A 24,487-nucleotide genomic window follows, 5' to 3' on the forward strand; every position below is an offset into this window, starting at 1 on the left:
AGTGGATGTGTTTAAAAACTGATTCGGAGTAAAACAGCTTCAGCCCATCCATTTCCAAGCCCTCATGTAGGTGCCTGATCTTGATCTTGCTCCTAGTTGCCCAACACTCAGCTTCAAATACCCTCAACACGGACAAGTGAGTGTGTGGCATTATAGATCCGTGAGAAGGTGGGTGATCTGAATTCTTTCAAGAGACTTCTCAGAACTGATAGTAACAATCTGAATCATGGGGTAGCTGTGTGCAAGAACAGAGTGTATTCAACATTAAAGTTTTGTTTGGATTTATATAGTAATATATTTAGTTTACAAACTATTTCAAGATCGACTGCTGGAATCCTGAGCTGTGATGACCTTGCTTTATGATATCTTAGTAACTTATTTGATGAAAATCAAGATGGTCTAGAAAAATAAGTGATTTCTTTGGTTATCTGAGTTTTGTTCTAGACTTTTACAGGCTTTCCATGTTCCAGTCTGGAACTCAGAAGTTCACTTTTCTGTTTAAACATTATCACCATCCTGTTGCCTGATGCTGTTTTTGAGAAATTCAAAGCATCTTTCCATAAGGGCTGCTCACATAATAGTAAAATAATAGCAACAATAATAAAACAACATATGAGGAAAAGAAATGGATTAAATGAAAAAAACTGTAGCTGACCAAAAAAATCGATTTGAAAACAATGACAGCTATAGCTAAAATACAAATAGATGTATAATTTAACAGGTAATAATTTAAAAATCAAACACACACACCTCACTCAGAGTTTCGTTCTTGAATAATGAGGGTTGTGTTTAAAAACACAGGTCGATTAACATTTCAGGAAATCCACTATTAATGAACTTTACTTCTCAAATGAACCATAAAAATAAGTTTAGCAGTGATCTCCTCTTGAACTACCCTCCTTTCTAGATGACTGCAGATAAAGAGAGTTGGTAGAGAATATTAAAGTGTTCAGGGTGGCTCTCCTTTTTACTGAATGCAAATGTGAAAGCACTGTTTTTCTGTGACTTTTTTTTTTTTTTTTTGCACATGGCAACCTTTCTTAGGTTACTAAGGAAATCTTTACCAAAAAGTACATTATCCAAATTGAAATAAATCTTAGGTAAAGTTATGAGATAATAGGTTTCTGTAAGCGTTTGAAGTTTGTTCAGTTGTCGATAGAGAAGATATCAGAGATTTGTCAATGACAGTTGTGTTCTCAGAGCTCAGCTGAGTGTGAAGGCACCTGCTCAAGAGTCGCTTAGATTGAGGCTGAAGAGCTCCCATCACTGCCCTCCTTCTGGTCCACCCTGGACGCACACGATGGATGAGATCTGGAGCAGCTTCTCTCTGCACACTAGTGATTCATGTGGAAGATGAGAACTGGTCCAGATACTTAAGCCTTAGATGCAAGTCTCTCATAACACCAATATTTTGTTAGATGTTAAAGAGATAAAGGATTTAATCCTTAAAGATATTAAGACTGGGCAATTACTGCAAAAGATATGAAGTAATAATTTTCATCAGCCTGACATTTGTTGAAAGTATCTTTGCTGCTTATATGACTTAAGCAGGAATAACTGAAAACCAGAAAGAAATGGAATTACTGAATAGAGTCAAGCAATAATTGCAACTCTTAATGGCTAATACATTGATACAAATAACTCGATTTAATCTTTTTTAAAGGTTCTATAGCATAAAGAAAATACAGAGTCAGTATTTGCACACTGATTACTTGCAGGCTGTTGGCTTTAAGATAGAAAAGGGTAACCTCTCTATGTTTTTAAGTCATCATTCTTTAGCAATCCTAAGACTGATTATTCTAAAGTCTTTTAGATTTAAATTAAATGGAAATACCTCTTCTTTGAGGAATATCTTTGTAGATCTAAATATAAAATGTTACGAGTTTTGGAGATATTTTTAATAAATGTAGGAAAATGCATTCCTGAAATAGACGTAGAATCAACATCATAGAATTTTTATACTGCCATTTCAAAATTCTGCTGTTATCCATCAGTTCAACTTATTTTACCAATGTTTAAAAGCAGTGTGGAAACTTTTAGGAGACAAGGATAATATTCCTCCTTAACCACATAGCGAGCAAAACTCAACTGAAATGAATCTCATCAATTTGTGGGGAGAGAAACAGCAGAGTGGGTTACATATCTGGTGCACGTGGAGAGACTGAGAGTCCAAGAGTCAAATTGGAAGAGAAATCTTGGGTTTCTAGAGATGTTTCCCTAGTCCTTTCAAGATGTTGGTCAATGCTACTTTCAATGCTTCCTCTGGGTACAAGTGTCTATGATCCACCTGTAACTGTGTATGAATTATTAAATCGTGTGAGAAGCTTTGAACGAACAAAGCTCTCCTCAGTGGATTGAAATTTGGAAAACTGAATTCTGGAACATCCAAACACTTTTCAGCTTTCTGACAGGGAAGGAGAATACATTTCAGATAATGGCATTGGGTAGGCCTCGGGGCTTCAGAAACTTAGAAATCAAGGGTAGGACTTTTACAGAATACTAATAAATTTCATAATGCCATCGAGGACTTAAATGATCTTTGAAAAAACAATAGAAGGCATCACAAGAAAAAAAGCACAGCTGTACTGGAAAGAGTAACTAGTCTATCATAAATAACTTGGCTTAACTCGTCTTCATGACATGATACTGTTAAAAAAAAGACAGCTTTTGAGACTGAGTGATAGAAAAATCAATTAGACAGATATTTCTCTAAGAAATTCAAGCCAAATAAGGTTTAGTACACATTTTTGTTGGTGCTTCTCTATTTGTTTGCTTGTTTGTTTTTTATTTTTTTAATTTATTTATTTACTTTTTTGGTAAGGAAGATTGGCCCTGAGCTAACGTCTGTTGCCAATCTTCCTCATTTTGCTTGAGGAAGATTGTCACTAAGCTAACATCTGTGCCAGTCTTCCTCTATTTTGTATGTGGGACGCTGTCAGAGTGTGGCTTAAAGAGCGGTGTGTAGGACCACACTCAAGATCCAAAACTGTGAACCCAGGGCCACCAAAGCAGAGTGCGTGAATTTAACCACCACGGCTAGCCCCAGCTTGTTTTTTAATCCTTCTTCTGAAAAGGTTTTAGTGCAAGTTTTGAGGCAGAGGAAGATGTTTCTTCAAAGCTACGTTTAATATACATGTATTTTTGGATTTTAGAACTTTGGTTATGTATTACATTGAAGACCTTAAAAGCAATGCCCTTTGAACAAAGAGGGATGATCTGAAGAACACCTAAGCATTAATATCCCTGAGCCATCTGTGGAGCCGATGACTATGAGCTAATGAGGCTGTGCATAAGTGACACAGGAAAATCAATGCCGTTGCTTTATCAACACAGCCATCAATCTCCAGCGAGGACAATCTTTTATGACAAAAGTCTTCTGTGTAACCAGGAAATAACTTATCGTCAGCATGAAAGTTCTTGGACATGTTGGCTGGACCATTTCTTCGTCCAGGCCTTCGCCGTCCTCAGCAGCCGTGTGCGTTTCAGAGCTTCGTTTATGAGAATTAGGTGGAATAGGCCAGCTTTTCCCCATCCTGAGTCTCATTACCGCCTCGGCTAAATGCAGATAAATCATCTAATTCTTTCAATGTTGTTTACATCAAGTTTTAACAACCTAATCTCCACTTTTATATTTAAAACTCTCCACTTTTTAAATATTTATTCATTCAACAAGTACTTTTATAAAATTAAAACATCCAGGGGCTGGCCCAGTGGCACAGTGCGCACCTTCTGCTTTGGCGGCTGGGGTTTGCCAGTTCGGATCCCAGGTGCGGACATGGCACTGCTTACCAAGCCATGCTGTAGCAGGCGTCCCACATATAAAGTAGAGGAAGATGGGCATGGATGTTGGCTCAGGGCCAGTCTTCCTCAGCAACAGAGGAGGATTGGCAGCAGTTAGCTCAGGGCTAATCTTCCTCAAAAAAATAAAAAGAAAGAAAAATCCAGATTTCTGGTGCTCCTTAAAAAACAGGAAACTGGGATCACACACAGTATGAATTTCAGCAGGACAGCAGGTCATCACTGGGCAGCTGTCATGCACAGGCCTCGCTCTTCAGTGATGGCCACACATGGCCCTGTTAGCATTTGAGGCGGTCATCTCTCCTACAGATGTTTAGTTTACCAGGATCTGGTTCTAACGGTCCAAACAATGGGGACGGATGTTGACTCTTTTGTTCGTTTTTTTTTTTTAATTGGCACCTGAGCTAACATCTGTGGCCAATCTTCTTTTTTTCTTCTTCTTCTTCTTCCCAAAGCCTCCCAGTAGTACATAGATGTATATTTTTAGTTGTAGGTCCTTCTGGTTGTGCTATGTGGGATGCCACCTCAGCATGGCCTGATGATTGGTGCTAGGTCCACGCCCAGGATCTGAACTGGAGAAACCCTGGGCCATGGAAGCGGAGTGCACAAACCCAACCACTTGGCCACGGGACTGGCCCCTGTTCAGAATTTTTACACCTGGATTTTGTTTGTCTACTGCATGTTTCCAATTTTATGTTACACTGGCATTTGATATTCAGATACCTAATTTGAATTCAGAATAGTGAAACATTTTGAATCACTGTTTATTATTGTTAGCGGAGCCGTACTCCAAGTGTGGCCAGTGAAAACCATCTACACCTCGCTGGTCGTCCTGGGCCGGGTTGGTGGGTGTGCTCCCTGTTCCTGTGCTTTAAGACACTGCTCAGAGGCTCTCCCATCCAACCCCAAAACCAAGTAAAACAAGAACAACAAAGACTTCGGTTTCATTTTTCTCCTGTAAAAGGAGAAGCTAAGGCTAAATAATCTGTAAGGTGTTTTGCAAGACGTGTGACCACAGTTGTTTGTCATACATGAATTCAACAACTTCATTCTGACTGTTTCCCCTACGGTCTTGGCAGCATGCGGTCAGGCTAGGGAAGTCAAATATTCCCTCAAGTCCTGAAACTATGTGTAAGTGGGGTCCTTTCTCTTAATTCTGACTTCCCATTTGTGGTGATTTAAAATATCATTTTGTTTTGCACTAGAATTGATATACCTTTTTTTTTTTTTTTTTTTTTGCTGAGGAAGATTAGCCCTGAGCCAACATCTGTGCCAGTCTTCCTCCACTTTATATGTGAGTTGCTGCCCCAGCATGGCTGATGAGTGGTGTAGGTCTGTGCCTGGGATCTGAACCTGCAAATACAGGCTGCTGGAGTGGAGCTCACTAAACCCAACCGCTGCTCCATGGGGCCAGCCACAAGAATTGATATAGTTTTGTGTTCTTTCCTTCTGGCCATCTTGAATTAAAATTATTTACATTTCTTAAATAGATCAGAGTTATTGTAAGTCATAGTTCATAAAGACCTACACTTGGTAGATAGAAACTTGTAAGAAGGAAACTTTTCTTAGCAGTTGAGTATAAATTATCAAATATGTGCTCTTTTCTCTCCCTGCACAAGGTTGCAGAACTCCATCTGGATTATGTAGCGATCATCAGGGTTACATGGTACTGTGAACTTAGGGATTTATTTTCCTCGATGGAAGCCATCTCAAAGTGCAAGTTTGACAGGCAGACTTAGCAAAACTCAGACATTCAGTATCTATTTTAAGAAAGGGAAGAAGTCAAAGTCAGGTGGAAAGAGATGTAAACAGCCCAGGTGGCACCGCTAGTACCCAGTTCTACTTTTTTAAATGGTTAACATTTGCATTGTGATGCAAAGAGAGAAATATGTTAGTGTAGGACTTCCTTCACAGATGGCCTTAAAATATTGCCTCCCGTCAAAGCAGCATACAGCTCTCCATCCTGCAGAAGCTAAATCTTCATTTCCATCATCTATTTCTTTGAGCTTAAGAGCCGGGGTTGACAAAGTCATTGTGATGATTCATTCTTGGAGTTTGTGCTGTGTGTGGAGTTACTCAGGAGCCTCCTAACTGTGTGCCGCAGGAGGGTGGCAGGGGGTAACACACCAGCCCCTGTCTTCTGTGAGCAGGAACAGCTTCCTAATGTCCCATGAAGCTTATGATCTTGGAGTCTTAGAGGAAGTTGGCATGAAGGTGGGTGGTTCTTGATGATGGGCTCAAGTGAGCTCTGCTGATAGAGACCCTGAAAAGTACCCTGTTGGCATTGATGGGTGACCTCTCCTTCTGGAAGGTGCCCAGCGGTGACAGAGAGGAACCATGGAGACAGCACAGGCTTACAGTTTAGTCCACAGAAGCTTTGAGGCTTCCTGGAGAATCCAGCATGCTGGCTGGAGACACAGCTCAGCAGATGACAATTCTCTTTGGAACAAAGATTCCCCTTAAAAATATAAATAGATCAGAACCAGTAAAGTGATCAAACCTCAATAAACGATAAATAGTTGACAAATAAACCCAATCAAGACCCACATTTGTTTTCCCCTTTTTATAACGCAATCTTTGTTTCTTTCCTACACTTCAAGGACCCTTTGCCAGCCTAGTCTATTTCATTGTGATTTTGACACTAGCACACATTCTGCTGTTACTTCTGCTCATTCTTTCCCCTCCTTTCTCTTAGGTTTCGACCTCGTAAAATGTGAGGACCCCGGAATCCCTAACTATGGCTACAGGATCCGCGATGAAGGCCACTTCACTGACACTGTGGTCCTGTACAGCTGTAACCCAGGGTACGCCATGCATGGCAGCAACACGCTGACCTGTCTGAGCGGCGACCGGAGGGTGTGGGACAAGCCACTGCCTTCCTGTGTAGGTGAGTTGGGAAGTGGCTTCGATTACTGTGCAGCATCATTCATGCCTGAGAGCCTGAGCTCCGTGGCTCTGGGCTGAATTTTTCTGGAAAAGGGTAGGATTTCTACCACGCTCTCTCCATCGTGGGTTTTTATGTATTCCTAAGATGTGTGTGTGTTATTTTTTTCAGGTCTGAAAGGCAGATTTCCTAGTTCTATTTTATTGAGACTATATGCACAGAATTATTATTAGAATAATAACACGAGAGTTTCGTTGTTTTATACTCTCAGCTTTAGTTACATAGACAATAACGCCCTTCCATCAGGGAACAAGTGAAGGAAAGAAATGATGGAGGCAGATAGATGTGTGTGATTTTTTTCCTGTGTATATAGCGCAGACATGATGGTTTTTATTTTTAAAGTAGTTACACAGAGACCCATGGCACCTGTAGTAAACTTCCTGCTGTCTCTGTCCCTCTTGCAGCTGAGTGTGGTGGTCAGATCCACGCGGCCACTTCAGGGCGCATCCTGTCTCCTGGCTACCCAGCCCCCTACGACAACAACCTCCACTGCACGTGGATCATAGAGGCAGACCCGGGAAAGACCATCAGGTACTCGTGTTGCTTGGGTTTTAAGGACTTGAGAACAGTGGCGTGTCCTCTATTCTTGTTGTCAAGATAGTAGTACCTCTGTTATCCATGACTGGATTAAGTTTCTGAGATAAAGAAGAAAATGTAAAGGTGGGGATAAATTTTCCCTTGGCTCACATGCTTCCTGGGGCACTCCTCTGAGAGCACATGTTAAGCCATCTTTAATAAAGATAAAAAGGAAGTAAGTGCATCAGTTAGCTTGTGCTGCATAAGAAACTGCCCCCCAAAACTTAGTTGCTTCAAACAGTTATTTATCTGCTTGCAACTTTGTGGATTTCTTGGGCAGTTCTGACCTGCGCGAGTTTGGCTGGGGCAGAGGCCCAGGATGGCCTCGCTCAGGTGTGTGGGCCTTAGCTGGATGGTTGGGAAGGCTGGGGCTTCTCCACACTGCGTTTCTGTTCCTTCAGTAGGCTAGTCATGGTGGAAAGTTCCCAGCAGCAAGAGATGACAAACTTTTCAAACTTCTGCTTGCCTTACATTTGCTGATATGCCATTTCCTAAAGCAAATCTCACTGGCAAGATAAGGTTTGAAGAAATATACTCCACCCCACTGGGAAGAGAAGGAGAGATATTGAAAAGGGGCTTGCATACAGGGGTGGGAGGAAAGTGTGTTAATTTTGTAATATACCAAAGTAAATTTGAAGTATTCCAATCTAAAGTTACACATATAAAAGAAAATCATTGAAAGTTGTAGAAAATTGTGCGAACATTTCAACCGAAAGTGTTGTTTTATCTCAATTGATAATTCTAAGTTACTGTGGTAAGTTTTTTATACCAATAAGTAAACCAACAGAAACTAAGCTTTTTAAAGTAAGTTCTCCATGTTCTAGTTGAAAGGCTGTGGGAGAAACCACAGTACATAAAGCAAAAAGTAGTTTCAAAACACGTTGCTCTTTAATTATAGTTCTTGGTGAACAAGAAGAGAACACACAGTCCTTAGCAATACTTGAAATCTCTCTATTCTCCTGTCAGAACTCTCCTCTTTCGTTGTAGTTCTTCTGGACACTCTGCAAAATTTATTTTTTCACACCCCTGCCCCACCCCGACAGCCCTAATGCCTGTGTCTGATCCTTTTGCTGCCCGCCTGCCCCCCACCCCCAGCGCTGTGATGCTCTTGTGCCCACTCAAGACAAATGAATCTGACAAACTCAACTCTTTGTTTAAATACGTGAAGAAGCTGAAAGAAAGCAAGAGGCGAAAGCCAGAAGCCTCTTTCTGAGGCAATAGAGTGGAAGAAAACCTTCATAAACTGGTGATTTTTGTCCTTATTCACAACAAGCACCCTTGAAAACTTAGTAATGTTTATTAAACAGATACCGTAGATTCGTTGTATTACAGCTTTATAACTTAGGAAGAATGAAGTGGGATGAAGTGGAGAGGAGGTGCATGTTCTATTCCACGATGCTCTGCTTCTCTTCCTGTGACGTCCATCCTCTCTGAAATTCACCAGTCTTTCTTTTAATTTAATCACATTAACATCTGGGGAGTGAATTAAACTAGCACGGTACAAACCATTGCCGCTTTCAAACCCTACTTAAGAAAGATTCTCACCGTGTGAGAAAAACAAGGGAAAGAACTTAAAGCATGTATATAATGCAAAAATATTATTTTATAATACCTCACTTAAAAATTAATTTGTGTCTCCAATTAAGATAAATGATTGGGGCCGGCCAGGTGGCACAGCGGTTCAGTTCACATGTTCCGCTTCTCAGTGGCCCGGGCTTTGCCAGTTTGGATCCCAGGTGTCGACATGGCACCACTTGGCAAAAGCCGTGCTGTGGTAGGCATCCCACGTATAAAAAAGAGGAAGATGGATGTGGATGTTAGCTCAGGGCCAGGTTTCCTCAGCAAAAAAGAGGAGGACTGGCAGTAGTTAGCTCAGGGCTAATCTTCCTCAAAAAAAAAAAAAAGATAAATGATTAATTTGATAGTTATTGATCTATTGGGACAAAACTAAGGTATATTTCAGTAGCAGAATTTAAGATTTTGTATTCTTCATGAAAATCAATGCAGTCACTTTTCCATTGAAGTAAATCAAATTAACTATTAGTTCTTAACTTCAGATTTCTGAATGCTTAATCTCAGTAATATAAAAGCCAATACGATGGTTTTGATTTTGAAAAATCCTAGGAATCATCTGTGATCATGGAATGACTTTACAGAAACAAGGTATATTTTCTTTTAGGAGAATTTCACGCTTTTGTTTTTCTTGCCTGTTCCCCCATGATTTGTTTGCCGAGAATTAGAATGAGCACTGTGTTCTCCAAAATGCAAACCAAGAGTGATGAATTCACTCTTTGCAGGTGAATCTAAGACTTCATTAATATTTTAACAAGAAAAGAGAAAAGAAATTAATAAAGCATGAGTTGAAGTAATAAAAAATGTACAAGTTTTAAATTATGAGCTGACTTTGATATTTAACCATTAACATTCTAGAAAAAAAGACATGTGTACACCAATTTGTTGTTCTGGGAATTTTTTTTTCCTCTTACATATCTTTCAAATATGAGAGTTTACCTTACCCAAGTTGTAAACGGATCTTTTTAATTTAAGGCATGAACTCCTTCATAATAAGGAAGTTAAGAAGGTGGCATCAGTATTTATAATTAATCAACTCAATCGATATTCAACTTCATCCCAAAATATTTTCAGCAATTTCTCTTCATTAGGAAAATATGTACTGGGCCCAGCCCAGTGGTGTAGTGGTTAATTCGCATACTCCACTTCAGAGGCCTAGGGTTCATGGGTTCGAATCCTGGGCATAGACCTACACATCACTCATCAAGCCATGCTGTGGCAGGGTCCCACATAGAAAATAGAGGAAGATTGGCACACATGTTAGCTCAGGGCTAGTCTCCCTCAAAAAAAAGAAAATATGTATAATTTTTACTATGATGGCTTGGAAAATAACACACTTAAAAGTACATAATAGGGGCTGGCCCAGTGGTGTAGTGGTTAAATTTGCATGCTCCACTTTGGCAGCCTGGGGTTCATGGGTTCAAATCCCAGGCATGGACCTAGACACTGCCCATCAAGCCATGAAGTGGTGGCATCCCACATACAAAATACAGGAAGACTGGCACAGATGGTAGCTCAGGGTCAATCTTCCTCACACACAAAAAATCCCCAAAAGACCGTAATATGCAATTTTAGGCTTAAAATGGTACTAATCTTCCAAAAAATATGGTCTGATCTTAGCTTTGATTTTTATTGTCTGGTTCACTAAGTCTTAGGTATTTCTTTGGTAATGTAGCTAATATCACCTACACCATTTACTTGAAAATGAGGAATAGATCAGTCATATAAACAGGAATCCAGGGATTAATTTAAGTATTAAAAAATTCTTAATATAAATGGAATTCATTAGTACACATTCATGCTGTGATTTTTTGATGTAAATGTTTTACACTCTCAAAAAATAACTAAGCATCAGGACCTCAGAAACTGTAAAAGGGCTGGTTTCAACACTGTAGGTAGTTTTTCCCGGGCCTACTTTGATTTCATTGATGCCCAGAGTAATTTCTGATTGCGTATTGCTGTAACTTTTTGTTTCAGGTAATGGGAGACCCCAAAATAGTTATTGTTATAGGGCGCTTGGGCCTGGACGAGGTTTGTAATTTTAACATGTATACTGCAGAGCAGTTACCTGTGCCGAATTTAATTAAAAGCCTAATTATGAGACATTGTAGTAAATTTAGCCACATTAAGAGTTATCTGTAAACACTTCTCCAACGTATCTCATTGCAGAACACAGCTGTAATTTATATAATAAAGGTAACAGCACTGGAAACATCTTCATCAAGCAGCATTAAGGCTGTGTTTTACATGATCGCATGTGTACATTGTTCCTGGGTTTTAATTGCTTTTCTGCAAGTGTAATTGTCTGGAAAACTTACTTTGAAAGTGTTTCTGTTCCTTATCGTTCACAGGAAATGGCATTTGGAGAAAGAGTTGAGGGGAATTCTTTGAAAAAAGCTCATGCAGTATTAAAAACATCAGAGGCATATCAAAAATTTATCAAGATTGTCAAAACTGTCCCTGTGCAGACTTTTAAAGGGAGTGAAATGTGGGTTGGCGATCCTTGTCTCCCCTTGACGTGCCTAAATTTGTTTTCTGGCCCTGCTGGGCTGTGGAGAAATTAAGATGAGAGCTGGTTTGGAGATCTAAGAAGATTTTAACTTGTTTTTGACCAGACTTCAAGATCCCTATGAAAAATAGACAAAAGAGGAAAACAGCAGTCACGTGATCTCCCTCCATTGGACATTTATCTCCAGTCTCCATGCCGAGGCTTAGTAAATGTGATGGGAGTATGAGTTGGGAGTCTTCTGCTGACATAACAGACAGGCTTGAGGCCAGGAAGCAAAGCATCTCAAATTTCTCCTTTTCTATTGAGACCACAATGGGATATCCCATATCTCTTTGTAGATAAGATGAGGAACTAGCCAGTCAAGAGAACACAGCCATGAGTAGAAAACAGAACAGTATTGCTACAAAGCCTGCCCAGTGTCTCTGGCTGGACTCTAGTCTTCCTTAGCACGGGACCAACACTACTGGGTTTGGCATGCCTTACCAGGCCCTCAGGAGAGAGCTACGGAGAGGGAGGAAAACTGCAGGCGTTCCTCACATTGCAAGATCCCAAAACATGCAATTTCAGTTACCATAGTTTATTTAACACGAGTCCCCCAACCTCACAATCCTAACTGCGGTTACCACTGTAGATCAGCTGTGAGAAAGCGCATAAAGGACAAATCACTTTTAGCTCTTCAGTTTCCAAGTCACTACACAAATAACAGATGCACATCTCAATCAGTAACTGATCACATGTCTTCTTTCAAAGCCTGTGGGTGATTGGTCACTGGGCATCTGTGTTCAGTTGATGCACAGACAGTAAAGCGTGATGTTGTGTTGCCTCCTTGTCTCCCAGTGATAAACTGAATTGACATTTTGTAAAAGTGGCTAATCAGAAAGGGAATCAGCCAACAAAGATGAAAGTGCAGAAAGAAATGAAAAGCCATGACACTGGAAGTGAGATTTGAATCACATGTAAATGGAGTTATGGGAGAAATGGCTGATGGTGGGAACAATGACATTGCTGCCAATCGAGAGACACTGAACCCCTCACAAATATACTCCAGACACCTCAGTTTCATTATTGTTCTTATCATTATTGTCGTTCCCCTCAGACCTGTTTCTACTTCCTTATTCCCTATTTCTGTTAATGTCTATCTTCCTCCAAGTGGCTGGAGATTTTAATTTTCAGTATTATCTTCTACTGATCCTTATTTCTCCTTCCCCAATCTCCAATATTTTACCAACTAAAAAAAAATCAAGATATTTAATGTATATCTCAATATTCTTTTGGTGAATTACACTAAATTTCTTCATAATACGAACTGAGAAAACATTAGTTGCCTATAAATCAAAGCCTTGTCAGCCCTACATTTGTTTATTTCTCCTTCTTCTTATCTGCTATTCTCAGTTCCTAAAGTAACATCTACATTATTTTTCCCTTCCTTTAATCTTCTCCCAACTGACCTTTCCAAATCTGTCCTCACCCCTCTCAATCTCTCAGACACCCCCATTGCTAATCAGCAAATATCAGCTCCTTAGCCAGAACTATAATACTCTCTCCTTTACAAATTTATCTCCAACTACCCACAGGGACGTTATGTTTCAGCACAAATGAAGCACTGGTGAGTCTCTGATCCCAATCTCTGCGATCCCAGCTCTCTCTCTTGACCTGTGGTCTCCCAATTTCTCCTCCATGCCTCACCTCTAGATTCTTCTCATCTTTTAGGACCCAGTTAAAATGTTAACCCCTCGACAAAAATGTCATTCTTATGATCCCATCTGAAAATAAGGTATTTTCTTCTCTGGACTCAACATTTATTATCCTTGTTGATGTCTTAACCATGTATCAACACATCAAAGCAAACTTCTTCGTATCACAAGCTTCTCTCCCTCCCACAGTCACATGATCATCACGTCTCATTAATTCACTTCTGCAGCCTCCCAGGTACCACCTCCACCCCTCACTGCAGCTACTTCCCTTGTCCAGACCCGCAGAATTCACTCTGCCTGTTAACTGACATCCTACAGGGCTTTCTCTCATCCAACATGACCACTCTAAAGAACATGTGTTATTGTCTTTACTAAATATTTTATATTACATTATATATAGTTTGTATTATATATTTATTTTTGTATTATATATGCATTTATATATTTTCATTTATTAACTATTTTATTATATTTATGAAAAGAAGATTTATATAAAATTTATTTTGTGTGGCTGTAAAGTGAAAGTGTATATAGATATTTTGAAAAAGTATATTAAAAAAACATGCATTAACCCCTACCAGACGTCATTGTTAGCATGTTGAGAAACTCTTGTACATACTTATGCATATTCTATAGTGTGTAGGTGTATAATTAAATATTGTGTCTCTTCTTGGTTATTTCTATTTCTAATTTTTGATATCATACATAATCTTATGGCAAAGAGCATTGCAAGTAAAGATTTGCTAATATTTATAACTAACATTTTGGAATAAATCCCTAGGCAATCTTTTAGGTCAAATGGTTGAAACATTTTTATGTCTTAATGCAAATCTTTTTTGCAAAGCAAAGCTGATCCTTTCACTCGCCTACTTAGAAAAATATTTTGTCTGCTCATTAAGTGCAAAATAAATTCAAACTCATTGGCATGGCATTCAAAGTTATGTTTTCCCTTTTTTTTGAAGTGCTAGAAAGTGTTGCAGAAAAATAAAAACCTTGAAAAGTAGTTTGCTGTAATTCTAGATACTAAAGATTATTACAGTTGGAAATTTGGTGTATATTTTTATAATTTCTCAATGCAAACACAAATGTGTAAAATATGATTTATTTGTTTACCTATTTATTTAATTATTTTTCCAAAAATAGTATCATGCCATAGTATTATGTTGAAGATTTTTTTTAGTCAATTAACATGGTCAAGTTTTATGTCCTTTCTTGTAATTCCACCTCATTCTATTTAGTCGTTGAATAATATTCCATTGCCTGAATGCACCATAACTTATTTAAATTATACCCTGTTGAGATATTTGGGTTGTTTTCAATTTTTCAGTTATCAGCAAAGCTACCATCCTCCCAATATATCTCCTCGAGGATACTTTTTATGATGAATTTCTAGAGCTGGACTTGCTGTCGATGCACATTTAAATTTTTATAGCCATTACCAAATTGCTTTTAAAAAGAATAGATATGGCCTCCAACAATATGTGAAAAGATAGAATCTCTACATTGTCCCTGAAACCAGTCTTTTTAATCTTCACCAATCTGGTAGGAAACAAAAAATCTTTACATTTTCTTTGTTATACTTGTTTGTAACTGTTACATTTTGACATTTGTGACGAATTTATATATTTATTTGTTTTGTCACTTCCTGTCACATCACAGGATGGTGGAGGAATCCTCCATCCACAGGTTTGCTGGAAGCCCCCTTCCTTATCTCTCTCTGCCTGACAAGACCTGTCCCAGCCATCAGGAGGCAGAATTGGACCCCTCCCCTTCTGTGCTCACCTGAAGCTTTCCTCATACCTGCTAGAGCTTGTGACACTGTGCATTGCAATTGAATGTGTTGGGTTATATTTTCTCATGTGCCTGTGTCTGAAATGACCATCAGTTCCTTAGGGATGATACTATATTTTACTCAATTTTTAAACTTTCCCTACTTAGTGTTATAGTGTCTATGGGCATATTGACTTTTGGTATTTTTTTTAAATGGATGTTACTTTATCTGTATTTATATTTTGTTATATTTTCTGTTGGAGTCATGAGACATTTTCCAAAATGGCAGAACTCAGGGCAGGTTTGTTTCTCTATGTCAGCTTCCCGTTAACATGTAACATACATACATAAAACTGCACAAATGATAAGTGGATGGCTTGTTCACAAAAGAACACCCCTGTGTAACCAGCAACCAGATAGAGAAACAGAATGTCATCAGAACCCAAGATGGACCCTTTGAGCTCCATTTGAATTATGTCTTCTCAGGGGTAGTCACTGTCCTGACCTCAGATGAGTTTTGTCTAATTTGAACTTTATATAAAATGGAATTATACAGTGTGATTAGTTTTGTGTCTTGATTTCCTCAACCTTCACTCCTATTGACATGGGTAGATTATTCCTCATGAAAGCACCACAATTTATTTATTCATTCTGGGTGTTGGTGGGCAGGTGGATTGTTTTTAGCAGGTTTGGCGTTATTGCAAATGGTGTCGTGTCTATATGCTTTCGTGTATTATTTGTACGTATGTTTTTCTCTTGGGGATTTACCCAGCACTAGAATTTCTGGGTAATGGTGACTTCCTAGGATTTTGATTGCAGTCATATTCTATTAGTAGATCACTTTAGACAGCTATGAGAGACATTGGCAAACAGTTTTCCAAAGAGGTCATGCATGTCTTCACTCTCATCACGGTGTAGATGATCTCCAGGTCCTCCACTCCCAACTACACTTGGCTTTGACTGTCTTGTTCATTGTAGCCATTCCTTGCAGTCTTAATTTGCATTTCCCTGATGACCGATCAAGGTCAACACTTTTTTCTGGATTTATTAGCCTTTTCAATATCCTCTTTTATGTATTGCCGGTTGAAGTCTTTTGCCCATTTTTTCCATACTGGAATATCTCTTTTACTTATTGATTTGTGTATAGTTTTTATATATTTTGAATGCAAACTATATTGATTATCTATTTAACACAAATTCTTATACTCTGTGGTCTATCTTTTCAGTCTCACAAGGATGTCTTTTCATAAACACAGGTTCTTAATTTCAATGAGTCAAATCCATTTTGACTCATTTTTCTTTTAAGGTTAATAGGTTTCTTGTCTGTCTTAAGTTAGGTTATATGAAATGCTTTGTTGAGGTTGGTCTTAGTGTAGGGCTTCTGCTTGGCTTAACTCTTCCCTCACATCGAATGGAACAAACTAGAGACACCCTACAATGAGTCCATGGGGGTGTTCATTGCAACACCATCTGTCATAATGAAATGTAGACGCTAACTATCTTTTAGTAGAGGACTAGAAGAATGAAGCATTTACTCATGCTTTTAAAGTGAATTAACAAAATCTACATTTTTCAGTACAGAGGAATTTTACATTATAATGATGAATATAAAAAGAAACTTGTAAATGATGTAAGCACATTCGTGCCAAAATGATATCTATCATGTAGTTGTTGTTAAACACGGAAAATAGTAGTATATATTGTTTGGGGATCTATCTGCGCACATAGGCACATAAAAATTATGAAAATGTAAATGGGAGTAGTCCATCACAATATCAGAATGTGGGGTGAGAGGAGGAAGAAATGACTAAGTGCAGAGGAGGGGAGCATGACTACATCGGAAAGACTTCATTTTTTAAAAAGATCTGAAGGAAATAGGGCAAGAGTTAACACTGGTGGTGGTGGGTATAGAAGTGTCTGTCATATTCTGTACCTCTCTCTATCTTAATAGTATTTCATAATGAACATTTAAAAAATATACTACACATTTTATACTTTCTGCAGGGTGAGGTAGATATTTTCTTTGACTATATGATATGCACAAATTAAATAATTAGTGTTTGTGTGCAGTTTTTCATATGTCCACCATTGTGATTTTTATCTCCTTTACAACTTTGTGCAAGAAGCAGTAAATAAAAACTATAAATCAACAATTCAGGAAATACAGATTTTTGTTGGCATTTTGGCAAATCTTTTATCTGTCTAAATTGCCATAAATAGGACAACAGGTCTGCTGCTGCTCTGAAAGTGAGCTTTCTCAGACATAGAGATTTTTAAGTTGCTCTGGAAACGATGTGTAAATCTGATGAAAGTATGTTAAAATATTTTAAAGACAGGAGTTTATATTACGCACTTCTGCTTTCGTGCTGGTATTTCAAATAGTGTAGTTTTTTCTGAAAATAAAATTTATAGATGCAAATACAATATGGGATTACATCACTCAGGTACAGCTAGACAATATTTTCCTGCTGTAGATAGCATCTTTGCATCTTTTCTCTTGGTATGGATGCTACCACCTAGTGGGCATTTCAAGAATAACACTGACACCTATACATTAAAAATCTGACCTTGATTAGCTTAAAACAAAGCCATGTCAAACTTGTCTTTGATTTGTGTGCCCTAGAATGCTTTGAATGATAAAAAGGGCTAACAGTCTCCAAAGGAACTGTTTCATCCTTACATACATAGCTCACCATATAGCTCAGTATCTCCTTGCATCCATCACAGGTGGAAGTAAGTTCTGCTATATTCTAATTTGCACAAGTGAATTCATTTCTATGAGGCTCGAACCCCTCATCCATAATTGTCAGATAACAGTAGAACAGACTTTGGTGAGGTTTTGTGCAAATGAAATGAGCTCAGTGCATCAGACTTTTGTGCTTAGGATGTGTTCATTGAACGGAAAGGTTTATCTGGAGTGAACGTGCAGCTGTGCTCTCTCTTTGCAGCCTTCATTTCATCGTGTTTGACACTGAGATGGCTCATGATATCCTGAAGGTCTGGGATGGGCCCGTGGACAGCGACATCCTGCTGAAGGAGTGGAGCGGTTCTGCGCTCCCGGAGGACATTCACAGCACCTTCAACTCGCTCACGCTGCAGTTTGACAGTGACTTCTTCATCAGCAAGTCGGGCTTCTCCATCCAGTTCTCGAGTAGGTGCCGGTTTTCTTCTCATTCATCTGGGCATCGCTGTTCTTCAGCCTCTCCCTACAAAGATGTGATTCTTGTTAAGTGTTATCTGAAATTTTGAAAATGTGTATCAAGGGCATGGTTTGTCTTAGGAAATTCTGTTCATTATTAGGGATGGGCAATAGGTCTCCCTAGTTATATGAAAAAAATATATTATTTTAAAGGCTTGAATCAATCAGCTGAACTTGAGTCCAAGACAGAGGTGGGACTCTACCCAAACATACAGGCTTGTCTTCGTGCTCCCCCACACCTGGCATCAACGCCGGCTCCCTTTCTAATTAATTACCCTAGATTGACTGTGCCATGAGGTCTGAATGCTCCAGCTGCTAATCAGATGTGTTTTCATCCTCTACTCTCAACCTCCTTGCACAGAGGTGCCCTGGACATCTGCCTTCCTTGGTTTGAGGTTTTGGGAGTTCATATGAGACAGTCATCTGAAAAGCATTACTAATGGGCACCATATCTGCACAGTCGAACTACTGTCTCCTGAATATAGTCCCATCTTTGCTGTCTAGCCCATTTCTAATGAACGGTTTCCCAAGGAGAAAGGAGTGGAGATATTTTGTGGCAATTGAACCTCTGAGTACCCTTCAACTTGCACTGCGCAGAGGTGTCATATAATTTGGTAGCACACAGGGTTAGCTGTCATCATAAAACAAGTGGAATTTGCACATAAACACATTCCGACTCAATTTATCTCTTGGCAGGTCACTGGTGAGCGGTATTTAGGATTTACATAAGAAAATGGACTCGGGTCAATTTAATGCTTTAAGAGGTTGCTAATAAAATTGAGGTGATAGTCTGCACAGTTTCTTACCTCTGGTTTCATTGCTCTTTGAGACAGTAATTTGCACACATGTGCTCATGGAATAGTACCTGTACATGATAAAAATTTTCACTGGTCTACAGCAAAAATATTTAAGGTAAGTTTCCTCCAGCTAACCTGCCTTAGGAAAAAGCTGTTCTTTTTTCCAATAGTAAATTGTTTTTGCTCCCTTTTGTGAGGCAAAAATGTCCTTTATCTTCAGAAATGAGGATGAGAGTAGATGGTCGATGTGTAATGTACCATCTTCATTTGGCAAAACAGAAAAGTTGATCATGTTATGAGGTTATGTTCGTTTTCCTCTCCTACCCATTTTATACCCTCCTGGCCTTTTTTTTTTAAATGGACTATTTTTCAGAGCAACTTTAGGTTCACAGCAAGACTGAGCAGAAAATATAGAGCTTTCCCCTGTAGGTGCTGCCCCCACACATGCCCAGCTTCCCCCACTATGAGCATCCCCACCGGACGGTACCTTTGTCACAACTGATGAGGGAACACAGGCACATCATCCTCACTCAGAGTTCATAGATTACGTTAGGGTTCATTCTTGGTCTTGTACATTCTATGGGTTTGGACAAATGTATGATGACATGTATCCATCATTACACCATCATACAGAATAATTCACTGCCCTAAAAATCCTCTGTGCTCTATCTATTCATCCCTCCTTCCCCCCAACCCCTGGAAACCACTGATGTCTTTACCGTCTCCATAGTTTTTCCTTTTCCAGAATGTCATAGAGTTGGAATCATACAACTTTTCAGACTGGCTTCCTTCACTTAGTCATATGCATTTAAGATTCCCCTATGTCTTTTCATGGCTGACAGCTCATTTCTTGTTAGCACTGAATGCTGTTCCATTGTCTGGATGGACCACAGTTTATTTATCTGTTCACCTACCAAAGGACGTCATGATTGCTTCCAGGTTTTTGAAGAAAAGCTGCTATAAACTTGCTTGTGCAGGTTTTTGTGTGGACGCCAATTTTCAGTTCATTGGGGTAGATACTAAGGAATGTGATTGCTGGATCGTGTGGTTAGAGGATGTTTAGTTGTGTTCCTGGCCTTTGAAAAATCTTCCCTTTTGAATTCTTGTGGAACCCAGCAAACACTTCTTTTTCAATGTTCTGTCATGATTCTCTCTCTTTTTTTTTTTCTTTTGAGAGAAAGATTGTCACTGAGCTAACATTTGTGCCAATCTTCCTTTATTTTATGTGGGATGCCACCACAGTGTGGCTCGACAAGTGGCCTAGGTCTGTGCCTGGGATCCAAAGCCATACAACCCTGGGCCGGTGAAGTGGAGCTCACGAACTTAACCACTATGCCACCTGGCCAGCCCCTGAAATTGTCATTTTTATAGATAAAAAGGGATTGAATGTTGGCAATTTCATGTAGTTTAATGTAACACTTGGATATAATTCCTTCCCTCCCCCATTACTATTAATAAATTCCCCAAGTCTTGTATATACTTTGAGATATACCATTTTAGGGATGAAAAATATGACATTGACTCTGAGGCTTTTTTAGTGAATAGGTTTCTGCAAGAAAAAATGAAAGTAAGGTATGAAAACATTTTTTTTTTTGGCATAATGTAGAAAAACAGCCTGGACTATGACTCAGAAAATTCAGGTTTCTATCTTGACCTTTAAAGATTTGAGACCGACCTTCTGTCTCTGTCCTTGTTGCTTCATTTATGAATTGAACCTATTCCACCAATTTCTAAGGACCTTTCCATTTGAAAAATTCTACATTCTTTGTTGGATATTTTCCCTTGCCTTTTTAGATCTGATCTCTGTCATTTCTCAATCTACTCTGTGATCTTAGTGATGGACTTGAAAGGACTATAAGGGTCCTCTGTTCCCTAGGTGGGTTCATCCAATAGGGAGCTCTGGCAGGAGGTGAGAGATGATGAGGAGAGTGTGGTCAGTCTACTGAGGGTCCCTGTTCCCTCCCTGCCAGGTTCCCTGGGGTTGGCGGTGTCCGTCAATCAAAACTCACTACTTTTCTCAAGAAGCTATGTCCATACCTGTCCTGTTCCAGATTTCCGTAACCAGCTCCTGGTAACCACACTTCTTTCTGCCTGGGATTCTCCAGATCCAAGCCTTGTAAAGAAATCTTCTCCACTAATCCTATTGGAAGTGTGCATATGTTTCACGTTGGATCCTAAATACATAAGACAATTCTGTAAGGAACATTGGCAAGCACGTGAAATGGTCAACAATGTGCTCCACTCTAAAGTATTAAAAAAAGTCCCATTTCTCATCTTCCTAAGTGAAATTATTTCCCATCCAAGCTCCTCTCACTCATTAAAGTAGACAAGAAGTCCACTATGGGTTTATTTTAAAAAGCTCCTCCCAATTTGGACTGTAGGGGGACCCCGGATGAGTTCTGTGTGGTGAATAAAGGGAGGACCCGGTCCTGCCTTGCGGTGGTGCCCTCCCCTTGTGTTCCTGCTCTGGTTTGGGTGGGATGCATCTCACAGTTTTCTCTCTGAGGACCTCGGGCTGGAACACTTAGACCTGTCCTGCTATCTCCAAGGCTTAGATAACCACACAGTGAAGTTTGCCACTTCTGGGACCCCAGTGGGAGGGGGACATGGGTCTCTGTCTCTCTGAGAACCTGTTAAAAGTTTCAGTCTCACATGTGGGGTAACTAACTAGTCACAGGCTCCCAGGATTTCTCTGGCTTTAGCAAATAAGGTTCCTGAAACCCCTCAGTCCTGGTTATCAAACTGACATTCCCACGTCCCAGGACTCCCTTTTGACTCCAGCAAACTGAGATACCCGGTCATACAATTACGACCACTCTCCACTCTTGCAATTTCTGGAGCCGTCCTTTCCTTACCGGAGACACGAGTGATGAAACTAAATGAGGCTGGAATCTTTCCAGACCAAAGCTCTGAATCTCCAGAAAATCCCAAGGAGCCTATCCACTCAGATCCAGAAGTCTCACGACTCTTCCGTAGCCGGGAAGAAGGAAAAGCCCATTTATTTATCTTTATGATCCTGGGACAAAAAAATAAAGAGGTCTGTTTTGTGTAAGTTAGATTGTGCTGCCATTCATAAGCCAAGCTAATGTTAGAATTTGAAGTATTAACACCATGCTATGATTTCAAAATAAAATTAAAAATAATAGAACTTAAATGAAATGTTTGCCTCATATAATTAATATTTCAAGTATAACCATTGTTGCAAAGTGAAAATGGCATTTAATAAGTAATATTAAATTAGAGTTTTCTTGGTAAGCCATTTCAACTTGATAGTATGCCAATAATCTGTGAACTAAGCATTATAGAGGTAACTGAATTATTAGAGGGAAAATGCCTATTTGAACATTTGTTTTCTTAGAGACATCTGAATTATCAGATGTTTCTCAGTAAATTTAAAGCGTAAGAATTTAACATCAGTGTTGCTCTACCTGTCAATCATGTAACTCCATACTAGGTTGGAGCTTTTTAATTTTCTTTGACTATTTCTCTGTTCTTAGAACATCTTCTTTAACTGCTTTCCACCTCCCCTTTCCCTCTTGGTCCTCCTTCTCCAACAGCCACTCTATTATAGTCTCTTTTGCTGATTCTCATCTTTGTTTCCCCAAACTATAAAGGTTGGATGCTCCTACGGCTCATCCTCATGTCTCTTTCTTCTCTATCTAAATATTCACTCCTTAGGTTTTATCAGTGAACCTCCCAGGACCTCTCCAAGCATCCCACTGCCCATTGGACATGGGTCTCCATTTTGATGTGGAGGCAGATAGAGAGCAGGCAACTTAATATATTAAACTTGACCACATTTCTATTACACTCCTTTCCAAAACCTGGTTTTCTTGAGGTCTTTCCCCTCTTAGTAAATATGAGCTCCATTGTGTTAGTTGCTTAGTGCAAAGCTTTGGAGTTATTTTTTATAAATCTCCTTATCTCACACCCCACATATAATCCAGCAACAAGTTCAGTAGGGTCCATATTCAAAATAAATCCAAAATCTAACCACTTCTCTCAACCCATACCTCTCCTCCCACCCCCTTGGTGGAAGTCGTTTCAGAATAGACTGAGTTACTATGACTTGCCAAGAGGTTTCTTCTCTCCTGCCCTGCCCGTGTACTATCTTACCTGAGCAGAGGAACCCAGATGAGTCTTTAATGAGACAATTCAGATGACGCCTCACTTCAAGTCAGAACTCTCCACTGTCTTCCTGGCCAGAGAGATTTCTGATTCTCCCCAGTGCCCCCAAATAAAGGCTATAGAAGGCTCTATGCAAACTTGCCCTAATCTACATTTCAACATCATCCTCAGTCACTTCCCTCCGCCCTGCCAAACATCCTGTAACTTACCCCCAGCGGGACACCATTCCTCCCTCCATGTGCCCACATTCATTGTAAGTTCATTTTACATACTGCTCTTGGCCTTTTCCTCTTCACTGGCTTAATGAACTCCAGCGTGGCCATACCACCTTTTAAGATCCTTTTATCAGAGTCAATCATACTGCTACTTACAGTCTCCAGATTCAATGCTCATACTTTGATATAGTCCTTATACTATTGTGTGTGAGCATTTTATTTGCAATCTACTAGACAGAGTTACTGGAGGGGAGAATGTCTTTATATTTCTAGAACAGGTATATAATCAGTGGCCAGGAGTGTTTTCTAATTGAATATGTTTGAAAACTTTCCAGTTGTGTAAATCTTGAAGACATTAGGATGATTTTGATTGCGCGATGAATACATCTACTGAAAATATGTTTTGTGATTGACTTTAGCTTCGTTCAAAAATTTTAATAGCAAAGCGTTTAATAAATAAATGTTTAAATGCTAATTTTAATAATAAAGATTCTTTCATTTCTGGGTTAGTTTCTATTCAGTATTGATAGTTGAGATAAATGGTCTTTATATAATGCTTATTATCAGAAGTAGTGGCCAGTATAGAGTGTCTTTTGACTAGTGAAGGACACATTACACAGATTGAATAAAAGTTATGCGTCTCTGTTGACCTTTTAAGTTTATAATTCTGTATAGTTTTTTTTATCCTTGATCACTTAATATTCTGATACTAGTTGGAAACAAGGCAGAATATTTTCATTTTATGAAGTTTAATACTTGGTTTTTAAGTGACAATAGTTTAATCCATCATTTGATAAACTTCTTTATTTCATTAAAAAATGATTACTTTTTCCCTGCTGTACAACAATCTTGGGACAGGAACAGCTGTTTCCTGGGAGTATGGAAATAGTAATTACTTATCTTCAATGCCGCATGTCTATACATTGGTTTAACAGCCACTGATTGAGTTGGGTATATATCACACACGTCCTTATATGTGTATGTACCTGCACTTTACCACAAGATGAAATTTTCTCCACTAGAAAAATGAACTGTTGATGCTCATAAGATGCTCAAACCCCATTAAAGGCCCATTGTCCTACCAGCTCCCCACAGCATGTAAAGCATGAGAATATGAACTGACTAGTGCAATTATGTTAATTGTAATCAGCCTAACACTTTTCATTAAAGCTTAATTACCATTTAATCATGCATAAAACACAAGAAAATGGAGTTCGGCACACAAAACTGACCTTTGCTCTGGGGGTTACATAAACTTCAGCTGAGCTTTCCATGGTCCGAACCA

The 24,487-nt window shown here is 39.2% G+C and overlaps 1 protein-coding gene across 1 annotated transcript in view; it reads left to right on the plus strand.

Moving 5' to 3' along the window:
• Positions 1-24,487, plus strand: part of CSMD1 (CUB and Sushi multiple domains 1) — a 1,825,670-nt gene that overhangs the window by 1,522,729 nt on the left and 278,454 nt on the right. The window contains exons 25-27 of the mRNA XM_046648453.1: positions 6,494-6,685; positions 7,147-7,273; positions 17,812-18,014. Of these exons, the coding sequence (XP_046504409.1) occupies positions 6,494-6,685; positions 7,147-7,273; positions 17,812-18,014 (522 nt within the window). The remainder of the gene's footprint in view (positions 1-6,493; positions 6,686-7,146; positions 7,274-17,811; positions 18,015-24,487) is intronic.

Source organism: Equus quagga, chromosome 22 (assembly GCF_021613505.1).
Source record: "Equus quagga isolate Etosha38 chromosome 22, UCLA_HA_Equagga_1.0, whole genome shotgun sequence".
NCBI classification, from domain to species: Eukaryota; Metazoa; Chordata; class Mammalia; order Perissodactyla; family Equidae; genus Equus; species Equus quagga.